At 36.5% G+C, this 12,857-nt stretch overlaps 2 protein-coding genes across 2 annotated transcripts; both read left to right on the top strand.

The window, feature by feature from the left end:
• The first annotated feature begins 1,235 nt into the window (after nt 1–1,235).
• LOC111995976 (nuclear pore complex protein NUP43) lies at nt 1,236–6,687 on the top strand. The gene is made up of 5 exons (XM_024027921.2): nt 1,236–2,003; nt 4,038–4,107; nt 5,610–5,847; nt 6,010–6,083; nt 6,212–6,687. Exons 1-5 carry the CDS (start codon nt 1,348–1,350, stop codon nt 6,263–6,265), a joined length of 1,092 nt encoding a protein of 363 aa, XP_023883689.1. The 5' UTR covers nt 1,236–1,347; the 3' UTR covers nt 6,266–6,687.
• A 1,120-nt stretch (nt 6,688–7,807) lies between these two features.
• Nucleotides 7,808–11,741, top strand: LOC111995975 (large ribosomal subunit protein bL35c). The gene is made up of 3 exons (XM_024027920.2): nt 7,808–8,198; nt 8,465–8,581; nt 11,475–11,741. The coding sequence occupies exons 1-3, from the start codon at nt 7,926–7,928 to the stop codon at nt 11,550–11,552; spliced, it is 468 nt and encodes a 155-aa protein (XP_023883688.1). The 5' UTR covers nt 7,808–7,925; the 3' UTR covers nt 11,553–11,741.
• Nucleotides 11,742–12,857: the final 1,116 nt, after the last annotated feature.

The following is a 12,857-nucleotide window of genomic DNA, read 5'->3' as shown; positions in this document are numbered from 1 at the left end:
CTTACAAACTAATGTGAGTATGTGGCAATATATATGATTTGTGAATTTTAAAACAAAATAAATGAATGTTTGATTTTTTTTTTTTTTGAGGATCAAATGAATGTTTGAATTGTTTTTTTAGAGTTTGGTGATACATTAATTTGTAGATTTTACATAATAAAATTTGTAATATTCATAACATCATCCTAAACTTTGTTGTAACATACTGACACGTGCCCATGGATGAAAACAATCAATAATATTGATGAGAAGATGGTCAATGTAGCTTTCACAGTAAAATTTATAGTATCTTAACAACCAATGTCACCAAAATCGGTAAAAATGCAGAAACTTTGGTTCATTTGTTGCAGCGAGCCAGGGAAAGGGTGAATGACTTTTTACAGTACAACACAATATCGGTAGCGCCAGTGGGACGTCCACCAACACGTTGGCAACCTCCAGGCCCAAGTTTGTACAAAGTGAACGTTGATGGGGCCCTTTTTGATGTAGAAAATACAGCGGGTTTGGGAGTGGTCATTAGAAATGAGCATGGTCAGGTAATGGTTTCTTTATCGGAGCGTATCCCTTTACCCTCGTCAGTGACAGAGGTTGAAGTGATGGCAGCTCGACGAGGCCTAGAGCTAGTAGTGGAAATGGGGTTCATGAATATTGTATTGGAAAGCGACTCTCAGATTCTTATCATAGCACTCTAGCAAGACTCTTATTTTCAAGCAAGTTTCTGTCATTTAGTTAAGGATATTCAGTTCATAGCCTCTTATTTATCATTGATTAATTATACTCATGTTAGAAGGCAACGTAATGCTTTATCTCATTCTTTAGCTAGGCGAGCTAAGAACCTCTCTCGATCTCAAGTTTGAATGGAAGATATACCACCAGATAGTTTAACTATTTTACAGGCTGATCTTTTTGGCATTCTTTAATTGAAAACACTGTATTGATTCTCAAAAAAAAAAAAAAATGTCACTAAAAAAAGTTGGCTCCTGTTAATGGGTGTTTTTAAGATATTTGTTAATAAACTATTTTAGAAAAATTTTAACCCAACTTTTATGAGAAATATAAAAACAGTAAAAAAAAAAGTTTTATTTTATTTTTTTAATTTCTCTAAAATATTTTTTAAATATGCTTTAGCTCATTTCTTAAATTCTTAAAAATTTCCAAAAAAAAAAAAAAAAAAGGTTGTGTAGAGCTTTCTGTAGTGTACAGTTTGTTAAATTTAGGAGGGAAGACTTTCTCAAAGACAAAAACAAAAAGTGTTTAGGAGGGATTGAGTCCCAAAACCCCTGTGTCTCTCTCACACACACAGCTACTTCTTCACGCACACATTTGAGAGCCAAAAACCCCCCAACAATGGCAATCACAGCCACAGCCACAGGCACAGCTCTCCGTGACCCACCTCAAATCCACAGATTCCCACAAACCAAATACATCGACGCCGTCCGCTGGCTCCCTCAGCTCTCCGCCTTCGACCGCTTCGCCGTCCTCTCTCTCTTCGACTCCGACTCCAACACCCCCTCTCTCGAAATCCACTCCCTCAATCCCCAATCCCAAACCCTAACCCTAACCCCTCAATCCACATTTTCTCCGCCTTCCCGAATCTCCTCCCTCAAGACCTCCCAAACCCCAACCCACAAACCCCTCATCGCCGCCTCCACCTTCTCCGGCTCCCTCCACCTCCTCTTCGCCAACGCCGTCGACGCCTCGCTCGAGTCCGAGTGCTCGGTCCCCGCGAAGGAGCTGCACGTTGGGGCTGTGTCTTGTGTCGATGTGAAGGACGGTGGGGCTGAGTGCGTGACCGTTGGGGAGGACGGGAGGGTCAATTTGGTTGGGGTTACGGGTTCCGGGTTGAGTTGTCGCCGGGTTTTCGATAGTGATGGGTTGGTTTCGTATACTGCGGCGAAATGGGCGTCGCCGGTGGAGTTTGCCACCGGGGGTTATGGGTTTAGTCTTCAGTGGTGGGATCAGAGGAAGCCCGGCGGGGCGGTTTCTCAGTTCAAGGGCAATTGGTGAGTGATTTTGACTTTCTTTATTTGATTTTTATGCATTTTTAGTTTCCAACATTATGTTTCTTGCTACATTATAGTTTATATAGCTTTTAAATTGTTAATTTGCGCGTGTATGTATGAAAATTGGAATGGTACTTTAGGAAAGCTGACTGTTTTAGTGATTCAGAACTTAAAATTGTAATTGTTGAAAATGAAGAAAAAACATTGGCCTAAAGTGATAATTTTCTGTATCAAATATTTAAAAGAACCAAATATTTAAGGATGTTGGATGTTCTTAAGATTGTCCTAGTCATAAATTAGTGTGCTCATTTACTGCTTGCTCCTATCTGTTTAGTTGTTATTACTATTTTTTGATAATTCAATAGCTGGGGGAGGAAGAAAAATCCTGAATGCTTTTGTTGGAAACACTAGGAGGTGACAACTAGTTGAGCTACAAGGTTCTTGGCTATTTTTTTAGTTATTATTAGAACAGTGGAAGCCTAAAAATAAATGAGAACTTAAAATTTGGGCTTGGCTAGGCTGATTGAATTAATGAAATTGAGGATGGGATAGGTACCATGATGTTCATAAAATTTGGAAAAATTTTGGGCTGGGTTGATAGCCATTGTCTCATTTTTGCTTACAAATTGGTCCCTGCCATGGCCCAAATTTTTGGAGTCATTTTTTTTCCCACAGATGGCTAATAATTTGCATTTTATTTATGCATTTAACATTTCAGTGGTATTGATTGGTATTGGCCATGTTAGTCATTAGGTAGTAATTCATTGGTTGAACCATTTCATCATCTGTAGAGGAATCAATAAGAAATCAAATTTCATGTAAGAGGAAGCTCATTGCAAGATATTTCAGTATAAGACTATAATCTTCAAATATTGAGGCATATATAAAGATGTTACTTTTGGAGTCAGATGGTAAAAGTTTTATATACCAGATGTTGGGAGAGGATTCGCATTCTTGATATGAAAATCTTGGTTTCAGTATTTTGTTTAGGTTTATTTGCTTCATGGATGAAGCTTTACTGGTTAGTGGCTTCATGAGTGAGCATCAGTGGCACAAGATATCTGGTTGTTTGTGTTTACTTTATTTGGCGTATCTTGGGTTATGCCAAAGGTCATGCTCTCCAATTTCTGCAGTTTTGGGCCTTTTGGCCAAACAAATTTCCCTCCCATTTCAGTCAAAAAGATTTGAAAAGCAACAACTCTTCCTTGTGTTCTGTGGACAATCTGGCTAGAGAAGAACAAATAAATGTTTGATGGTGTTGAACGCCCAAATCATAATATCAAAAAAATTTTGCTTAGATCATTTTATGAGTGGATGGCTACTTTGGGTAGCATCACTTCATTACCTTATCTTGATTTCATAAATCTTTTGAATCCTGCTTTGTAATTCTTTAGGAGTGTTTCAAGTGCTCTTTTTGTACATTTGATACCTCTCCTCTTTTGAATATATATAAGATTGCCTTACAAAAAGAATAACCATATTTTTACTTTTAGCATCCTGGAAACCAGCATACTTGTTAGCTATCAACAATTACTTCTACTACCCCAACGTACATATACCTACATGCATATGTATTCATGTATTTGTTATTGTTTTATATTTATCTATGTGGGTGCCTAGATGGATGTTGCCTGCAAATGACACGACTAAAAGGTTAGTGAAAGGTCATTTTGTACAAGGCATTGTTGGTGGTATTAGGCATTTGATTTGGTTAAAACAATTTTTCTTTGACCTTTGTTATTTTAGCGTCTATTTCACAGTTTATTTGTGTAAATATGTATTCTAAATGACTTGATTGCATCTCTTCTAACCTTTCACAGGTGGAAATCTGAGTTTTATTCAAGCATATAATTTTACCACATCTGAACAAAATCTATGTATTTTAAAGTGTATTAACTCCATAAATAGAAATATGTTGAAGGAAAATTCATTCTTTGACCTCGTGCTTATTAATTTGCCCTTTAGAATTAAGAAAGCTGTCCATACTATCTCAAATGATATGCATATGGAAATTTTGTGGTGGTAATATTGCAGGACTCAAGGAACAACTTCTGGGATTGTACACTCCATTGATATTCATCCGTCAAGAAAACATACTTGTCTGGTAAGATGCCTGCACCACCATTCCTTAGTACTATCCTCTTTTCTTTCCATTTAGTGGGACAGAATTTTTATTTTGTGGTTTTTTCATATAAAATATGCCTAAAAATAAAGAAAATGTACCTAAAGATATTAATCAATTAATTGTCATATCCCCACCGATGTTCTAATTTTTCAGGAATTGATGTTTCTCTAGGTCATGTCATTTCCATGTCTATACTTCTTAGTTAATCAGTAATAGTGCATATGCATAAACATGTGAGGGTAAATTTATTGTATAAAATCAAAGCATAGAAATTTCAACAAATAAATAAAATAAGTACACACACAGATTTAACAAAAAACTATTAAAATCAAATAAATCTTTTCCTCCTAGCACACCAAGGACATGCATGCAGGAGTGTCCTTAGTGTGTCTGTGTAACACGTACGACATGAACATGCCAGTGAGTTTGGGGTGTCCATGCCTCTTAGCTGGTTAATCATAATAATATTTGATAATATGATAATACCACTAGCCATTGGCTTGGATGTTGGTAACTTGGTATCAGTTAGGTAAGAGTTGAGAGCCTCGGCTTTCTATCTCTCTCTCTCTCTCTCGGTTTGTTTCTTTTAATTGGTGGAATGTTGGAACTCTGACACATTACCTGTTGGGTATTTTTGCAGCTTTATCCTTAGTATCTCCCTCACCCTCTCTTTCCTATTTTCTCAAAATTTCTTGAACTATTTGTATGTACTCTGTACACTTTTTTGTGGTTAACCATATATCTTTCTTCCCACAGTGTATTGCCCTTATCTGCCAAGACATCCTGTAATGCTTGGGTTGAAGTTGAAATACTCAACTAAAAATTAAGGGAATCTGGATGCTAGTGAAAATGGTTTAGTAATCTTCTTATTATCAGTTCTTAACTGTTTGTAGCTTGTATTGCTGTTTCAAATGCATATCAACGCATATCAATGCATATTGTTTTGCCAAAGGGTTAGCTCTTGTATTTGATTGTCTAATTATTTTTGGGGCAACCGCTGGGTACATATGCAAGCAATAGAATCAACATGCTTATGCACCATAAAGTGATGGGGTACTGGACTTTTTAATGTAGATTCTAAAAATTATAACATTGCTTTCCTTGCATAGAATTTTGTGACCTTGAGATTTGTGTCATGTTCCAATATTGTTGCTTATTTAAGTCAAAACATGTCCAATTTGGTGTGTTCTCTTTCGTTTCAGCAATAGTGGAAGCAACTGTTGCAATCTAACGGTAATTATTAACCAATGAAATACATTTGATGGGATATGTGTTTTTATAGTATCCATCTTATGCTATCATGGCTCAGAATGATATTACATTCAAATGGTATTTAAACTTCAAAATAGCCGTCCATGATCTCTTTAATACACTGATATTCAACATAATTGTCTGATTCTTGCACGATCATGTCAAAGCTGAGCTAGCTTTTTGAGTAAAAATTTGGTTTGCATGAATCTTATGCTATTGTAATTATATAGGCAGGAGGCTCTTTAGGCACTGTATTTGCCTGGGATCTTAGGTGGCAACAACAGCCAATTATTCTTTCTGGGATTGGGGCAGGTGATGCTGCAATCCCTTCAGCATGTGAAAGTGAGGTTTGGGAGGTTCAGTATGACTGCTATACCAAGTCTACAAACATGGGCAACATCTCATCCTCACGGATTTTACCTGCTATTATATGCTCAGAGGATGGTATCCTTGCTGTTGTTGAACAAGGTATGAATTGTTGTAACTATTGTTGAGTGATCACTTTTGCGGATAAAATCCTGTGTTATTTCATTTGCTAAAAGATGAAGCGGTTGTTTTGTTTTTTCTAAAGAAGCAGAAATTTGCTTCCAAAATGTAAAGTGGGACTGACTGACTATTTATATTGCACAGATGAAGAACCCATAGAGCTATTGGCAGAGCCTTGTGCAATCAACAGCTTTGACATTGACCGGGAAAACCCCTCGGTAAGTGAAAATTGTATTAATATGGGTTTGAACTTTGTGGAAGGGTAAACAAGTAAGGTTATTTTATCTATTTCGCCAACCCTCTAGTCACTTCAAATTTTGTGATGGTTCTATGTTTGGCTATACAGGACATGATATGTAGTTTGGAGTGGGAGTCTATAGCCATCTTGACAAGGCCATAATATCCAGAAATGGAAACTAAAAAGTTTTGCAGTTAAAATTCTACTCTCTCTCTTCTTGGGTGCTCTTACTCAAGGAATGAAGTTCTGCCCAACTACTCTGCTCTGAAACAGCAGATCATGCCCACGAAGGATGTATGGAGCACTTCACTGTTTTTTCTATTCGTTAAGCATATGTGTGACTGGATTGTAAGATTGAAGTTAATGCTAATGTAGTAGTTTCTAGTTATCTCTTTAACATATATAGCTTAGAAAGTTTTTTTGTCAGGTACTTGTGTAGAAATATTGTTACCAGAAAAGCAGCTTGACAATTCAAAACCATTTTGCTTGGGTAAGCTATTTTTAAGATGCTTGCCAAAATGAGAGATGCTACATCAATGTAATTTCACTCTTCAACAGATAATGAGGCACAGCTTCTGTTATCATTTTCAAATTCTTCATTAGGCTGCATTTATAATCCTTGCTGGGCTTACTGCTCTTCTTTAATAAGGAAGCAGTTTCTACTTGTTCTTCTTCACTGCATCCCATCAGAAATGCCATGCTCAGCAGTTAGCATGGGTCGTATTGCTTAACATCCGAGTCCCATCCCTCTGGCCCAAGACAGCCAATATAAGCCATGTTGAATCATGGGTGATTGGACGAGCCCAACGAGCACCTGTGGGCAGGGGAGTCATGTCATTCTAAGCTTAATAGCTTGGGGTTTTCAAGGAGGTTATGGTTTGGTGGGTCATGAGACGAAGGTTGAGTAGTAGGACCTGATTGTAAATTGACCAAAGGTGTGGTTGAGACTTGAGATGGTTTAGGGGGAGCATTTATGTAATTTGGTGGGTGGGTTATATGATATCCCAAGAAGAGAATGTTGCCTATAGGACACATGTTATCCGTTTGTCTTTAAACACCTACACAAGTTTCATTCATCTGCGTTTGCCTATAAAAGCCCATATGACCAAATGGAGGTACTCTTGGATGTGGCTCATCCCTCACCATAAATTTCTCATCTCTCTCTCTTGCATTGCATCAACACATACACCTTAAATTAAATGGCCCCTTATTACTCTTTTTTACTTCGCAGACTACACCTCTTGTCCCACATGACTAAGATATTCAAGAAAATAAAAATAGACAAACTGTGCAAAGCTTGTAAAAGGTGTCTTTGGAAAATTTCGTTTTCAATTTGGCATAATCAGATCATTATTCTAATTCTTATTAGCACCCCCTCTCCTCAAATCACCGAAAAAGAATTTTTTTTTTTTGAAAATGTGTGCATGCACATTTCTAAGTTTCATTAATAAAAATTCACTAAATTTCTTTGCAAACAAATTAATAAAAAACCATTGTCAGTTTCTTTTAAGACTCTCTCTCTTCTCTCTCTGTATGTGTTAAAATTTTTTAAAAATGCTTTCTTGGAGGGATCTCGTAAATTAAGAGAGTGAGAGAATTGTTTGGGTTTAACCCGGATCCATTTTACACCAGATCCAGGCCCAGCTCAGGACCCAGTCCATGAACTGGCATTGGCAGTGTCCTCATCCGTAAATTCCAAGAAAGATAGAGGTCCAAATTATTCCGGCCTTTATCCAGATTCCAGATTCCAGACACAGCTTCTGCTTCTTCTGCTGCAGAAGAAGCAAAAGAAAGATAGAACACAAGCTTAAAGAAGAAAAACATGGGTTGCTCTGCAACTTTAACGTTGTCTTTCGGTTTCAGAATTTCCCCATTATGCCCTCCTTCTTCTTCTTCGACTCGTTCCTCTCACGCCTCAATCAAGCTCGCTTCATTCAACAAGAAGTTGAGCTCACTCAGACTCAGTTCCTCAAATTCCATTTCTGGGTTCGGCTCCTTTTTTCCTCACAACAACAACAACCTCTGTACAATTCCTCAGAGACCTCGCTCTCTCACCATTGTCTCTGCCAAAGGCTACAAAATGAAGACCCACAAGGTTCCCTCCTCTCTCTCCCTCTATTTGGGTCTGTGTGTGTGTGTTTGTGTTTGTGAATTGCTGAGAAAACATGGGAAAAGAAATGAATGAGAAATTCACAGACCCAAAGTTCGGTAAATTAGGATTTCAAATGTCACGGCATTGTCATTTGCAAACGAAATTTGGCTCTACTCGATTTAACCCAGTGCCAAATTTTGAGTTTATCTTATCCTAAAAACATTCTCAGCAATTCCAATGAGCTTCTTCTTTTTCTAATTATTTGATAGGCGTCAGCAAAGCGATTCAGGGTGACGGGTAGAGGGAAAATAGTTCGGAGGGGAGCTGGAAAGCAACATTTGCTGTATAAGAAGAACAACAAGAGGAAATTGCGTCTCTCCAAAATGGTACTCTTTCTTTGCACAATGCTTCTCACTTGTTACATACATTTTCCCTGTTCATTCTTAAAATTCTTCTTTAGGATTTTTATGTATCTAATCTATTGGTTGTACCATGTCACTTGCATCTATGTCATATAGACTAATACTGCGGACACACACAATTTCACAACTTGCTTAAGTGGTCAATTGTGAGTGTGGTGGGAAAAAAAAGTTTGGGTCCATATTAAATGCAGTGGGTAGAAAGTGTCCAACACTCACAGTCGGCTGCTTCAGCATCTAAGATTGGGTGTGTCCCTAGACATATTCATGCTTTAAGTTTGTGTTGAGACTATACAATTAACACTAAGCTTGGGAGTTCATAAAGGAATGGAATGGAATGAAATGGGTTGGGTAGATTGTAAAAGAATGGATCGGGATATGGTTATTTCTTTTCTAGTGTGTTTGGAAGTTTATAAAGGAAATAAATATATGATTTTATTAGTATACACTTTATCTTTTATTTGTATTTTCTCAAGATAGGGATAAAATCGATTTTTCACCTCTATTTCATTAAATACATTAGTGTTTCTTCCACTTTTGGGAGGAATGCTTAAAGAGTGAATGGAAGTTTCCTTTTAACCATTCCAATTTTTCCCCACTAAACTCCCAAATAGGAGAATGGATTGAATGTATTTTAAAGACCATTTTCATTCCATTCTTTTTCCCCTTCCAAACTGGCTGTTAGCCTATTAATAGTGTGTTTTGTCAAATGTTCTTTTTAGGGATAATCTTTTCTTTGGCTGTCTTTAAGGCATGGAAGTTATTAAAGTTACTTAGTTTTACAATTCACCACACACAGATACCATGTGGGTTTTAGTTTTTAAATTAATTTGAGTTAGAGGTAGAATTCAGAAAACATGTGAGTAGGATATAATTAGTGGATCATGTTTGTATAAATAGGGAACCAGGGTTCTACTCGAGGAGCTTATAAGAGTGAAAAGAAGAAAATACAGAAAACTATCCTCTCTCTCTCTCATTTATTTTTAATAATTCGATAATTACAATGGGGGAGAGGGGGATTTGAACATTGGACTTCTCTGTTGGAAACACCAGGAGGTGCTAGTTGAGCTACAAAGCTCTTAGCAAAACTATCATGTTTTTGATAATTACAAAATATGAACAATGAGAACATGGTTGACCCAAGTTTAGTGATTATATTATCTTTTATTTTCTAAATTCTTAATATTGTTTAAAAAAGACTGGATCAATGTGTTAAGCTTAGGAGATAAAAGCATTGTCTCTTACCTATCAAAAAAAAAAAAAGCATTGTCTCTTATGTTGCGTGTGCATATTTGTCTATATCTACATGCATAAATACATTACAGTAGCAAAAATACATAACTGTGTGAGGAAAAAGGTGTGAACGAGTTTCTAGGCAATATGGAGAACATACTTTGGAGAGTACTCTGATTGAGATGTTTCCTTATTTGTTGTGCTGTTGAGGAAAGTCAGGAGTCCCTGTGAGCTCATTAAAAACCCAATCTTAATATTCACTTTCAGACCTTTAGGTTTGTGAAAACTTTGAACAAGTAGTGGTCCCAGGTACTAAATATCTTTCTAAATTCTAACCCCCTTTTCCCTCATAACTTTGGTGAGTGGTAACAAGGCAGAAATAGGTAGGGTTTGCTTATTATGAAGGGCCTCTTTTCTGTCATAGAATTCATCTGTTCATTCATCATCTCTAACAGAATAGGTCTAATTATTCTCCTACAACAGTGTCATGTGATTGTATTTATAAAAAAAAAACAGTGTCATGTGATTGTGGCTTTAAAGAGATGAGGGATTACCTCTTATTTAATTTCCTTCTTGGGGATTGTTATCTAGTATGTTCACTTCCTGTGCTGTGAAGTTTTAGGTGGTATAGGTTTTGTTTGGTGACCTCTTCATGAGTTGTCATATTTAGGTGTTCAGTTCCAAGGAGTAATAGAGAGCAATGATAATGTTAATGTTTGTAAAGGAGAAGCCTGAAGACTTTTATCTTCTAGTGGAAAAGCACAAATTATTGTCATATTGAGCGGGTTTCTGCCATGTATCTTTAAGGAGGAGAATATTTTGACCTCATATCTATGAGAAAGATTAACCATAGTTGCCTTGTAGAAAATGGTGTCAAATGATTTATGGTTAGCTTTATTGTTCAAGGTTAGGTTGAGTGGTGCCACCTGTTGAAATTGGTTATCTTAACATAAGAGGATCATCTTTGTCTTCTGTTACAGAATTAAAAAAATGGTAAATTACCTTCTCATCAGTTTTGGGCCCTTATAACTTGTTCCATATCTTTAATCTTCTAGTCCTTTTCATTCAGATGGTTTGCTACTCTCTCTTTTTTTGGATTAATCAATTAGCATTATAAAAGCTAAGGTTCAAAACCAGTTCAAACCCCGACCATCAGATCTCATGGCCAATGAGCTCTAGCTCAAATGGCACCTCCTCTCCTTATAACCAAAGTGGGGTGAGTTCATGGATTTAAAACCCATCAGGTGCAGCGTTGTTACCAATTAAAAAAATAAAAAATATTTTGTGGATTCCTCCAATCAAGTATTGTTAACATTTCCACTGAGAAATTTTGATCAAGATATGTGGCCAAGATGTACTACAACATACTCAGTGTAACATTCCATTTCAACTCACATTTGGTTTCTGATGCAGATACTGCAAAGGTTAGGTAGAACTTAGTAGACTGATTCTTCTAGAAAGAGAGTTTGCATTAATGTCATGAGGGAAAAATAAATTCAAATTAAATGCATAGTTTACTATTTGCATGTAAATTTTAATATTTTATCTCTTGGATTTAGTATCATTGTCTCAATGCCACTGTAAAATTGCTTTCTAATGCTGCTTTGGTTTATTGTCATATGAACAGCAAGCAGTTAGCCGGAGTGACTATGACAACGTGATTGGTGCCTTGCCGTATCTGAAAGTAAATAGAAAGGCAAAGTAAATATGATGCTTACATGTTATGAGAGGGACCTATCTGGTATGTAAGATGTTGATTTCTCTCACTTGCGTGAAAGACAAGCGATTGATTGTATCCTCCCAAGCAAGTTTAGGGCAGTTGGTTTTCCATCCCCTGGAATTTCTATCTAATTCGATCATATTAAAACTTCTTTTCTGCCTTCTTTAACCCTCACAGCTTGCGTACTCGTCGTCACTTGAATTTGCTAGAGAATGATGGTTATTTCTTTCTGCATTGGAATGCTTGTTGGAAAATGTCTCTGATCAAAGAGCTTGTTATATCACTTATTGCAAGCAAAAAAATAAAAGAAGAAATTTTTAGATGCACGTCTTGTATTCTGCAAGCAGCCGCACAAGCAGCCTACGGCAAGTGATCAGACAATGCCAAGTAGAACTAATAAACAATCATTTAGTTTTGCTATGAAATTTGCTAACATAGCTAATGGTCCTTTCTTTATTTGGTAGGTTCAACAGAGTTAACTGGTTGTTTGTCATGACATCAGGTATAAGTATTGTGTTAGTTGAAGCAAGAGCCGCATTATAAATCAATGATAATGTCCCCTTCGTGGACTTTAACAACTGGGGTACACTTTGTTTTCATGACTGAACAGATTTCTACATCACTCTATTTTCTAATGCGGCTTGGAATTGAAAAGAGCTTGACATGATGTTCGCACATGCCTGGGAGAAACCCATATTTGTTGTATAAATAAACATCTCATCAAATCAAATCAGAAGGCTACAAACCGGATTGAGAGGTATTGCATCTGATGCAATTGCAATGAATGGTTGAGATTGAGAGTTGGAAAAAACAACTTTCAATCTCAATCATTAAATAAATAAAAAAAAATATTAAAAAGAAGTAAAAAGTTAATAATGTAAACAATTTTGTAAAGGGAGTGGGGTTAATTGCATGGTGCAAATATCTCAATCCAAAGAGCCTGTGTTTGCAAGTAGATGCTGCATGATGCCTAGGCGGTGTTATATGAGCATTGAAGGAAAGTATTTTCACGTAGGAGAAAGAAGGCTTTGTAACAATAAGACTTGGCCAATATCTAGACTGTTAAAAACTTGGTGAAAGTAACAGAAACTTTCTTCAATCTTGCTTTTTATTTTTCAATTTTTTTTTTAATCTATTCCATGGTAAACTTTCTGGGAATTTTGTGTGTAAAGATGCCTATAACCTCACTTAAATGAGAAAAAAATAAAATAAAGGACTCTATTGGTAGTTTTTTTGGGAAAGTATAAATAAAGACAAATGGTAGTTCTATCATTGGCACACTTTAAATCT

Source organism: Quercus suber, unplaced genomic scaffold, assembly GCF_002906115.3.
Source record: "Quercus suber isolate HL8 unplaced genomic scaffold, Cork oak 2.0 scaffold_519, whole genome shotgun sequence".
Lineage (NCBI taxonomy): Eukaryota > Viridiplantae > Streptophyta > Magnoliopsida > Fagales > Fagaceae > Quercus > Quercus suber.
Note: the sequence above shows the minus strand (reverse complement) of the source record. Positions and strands in the feature narration are given on the sequence as shown.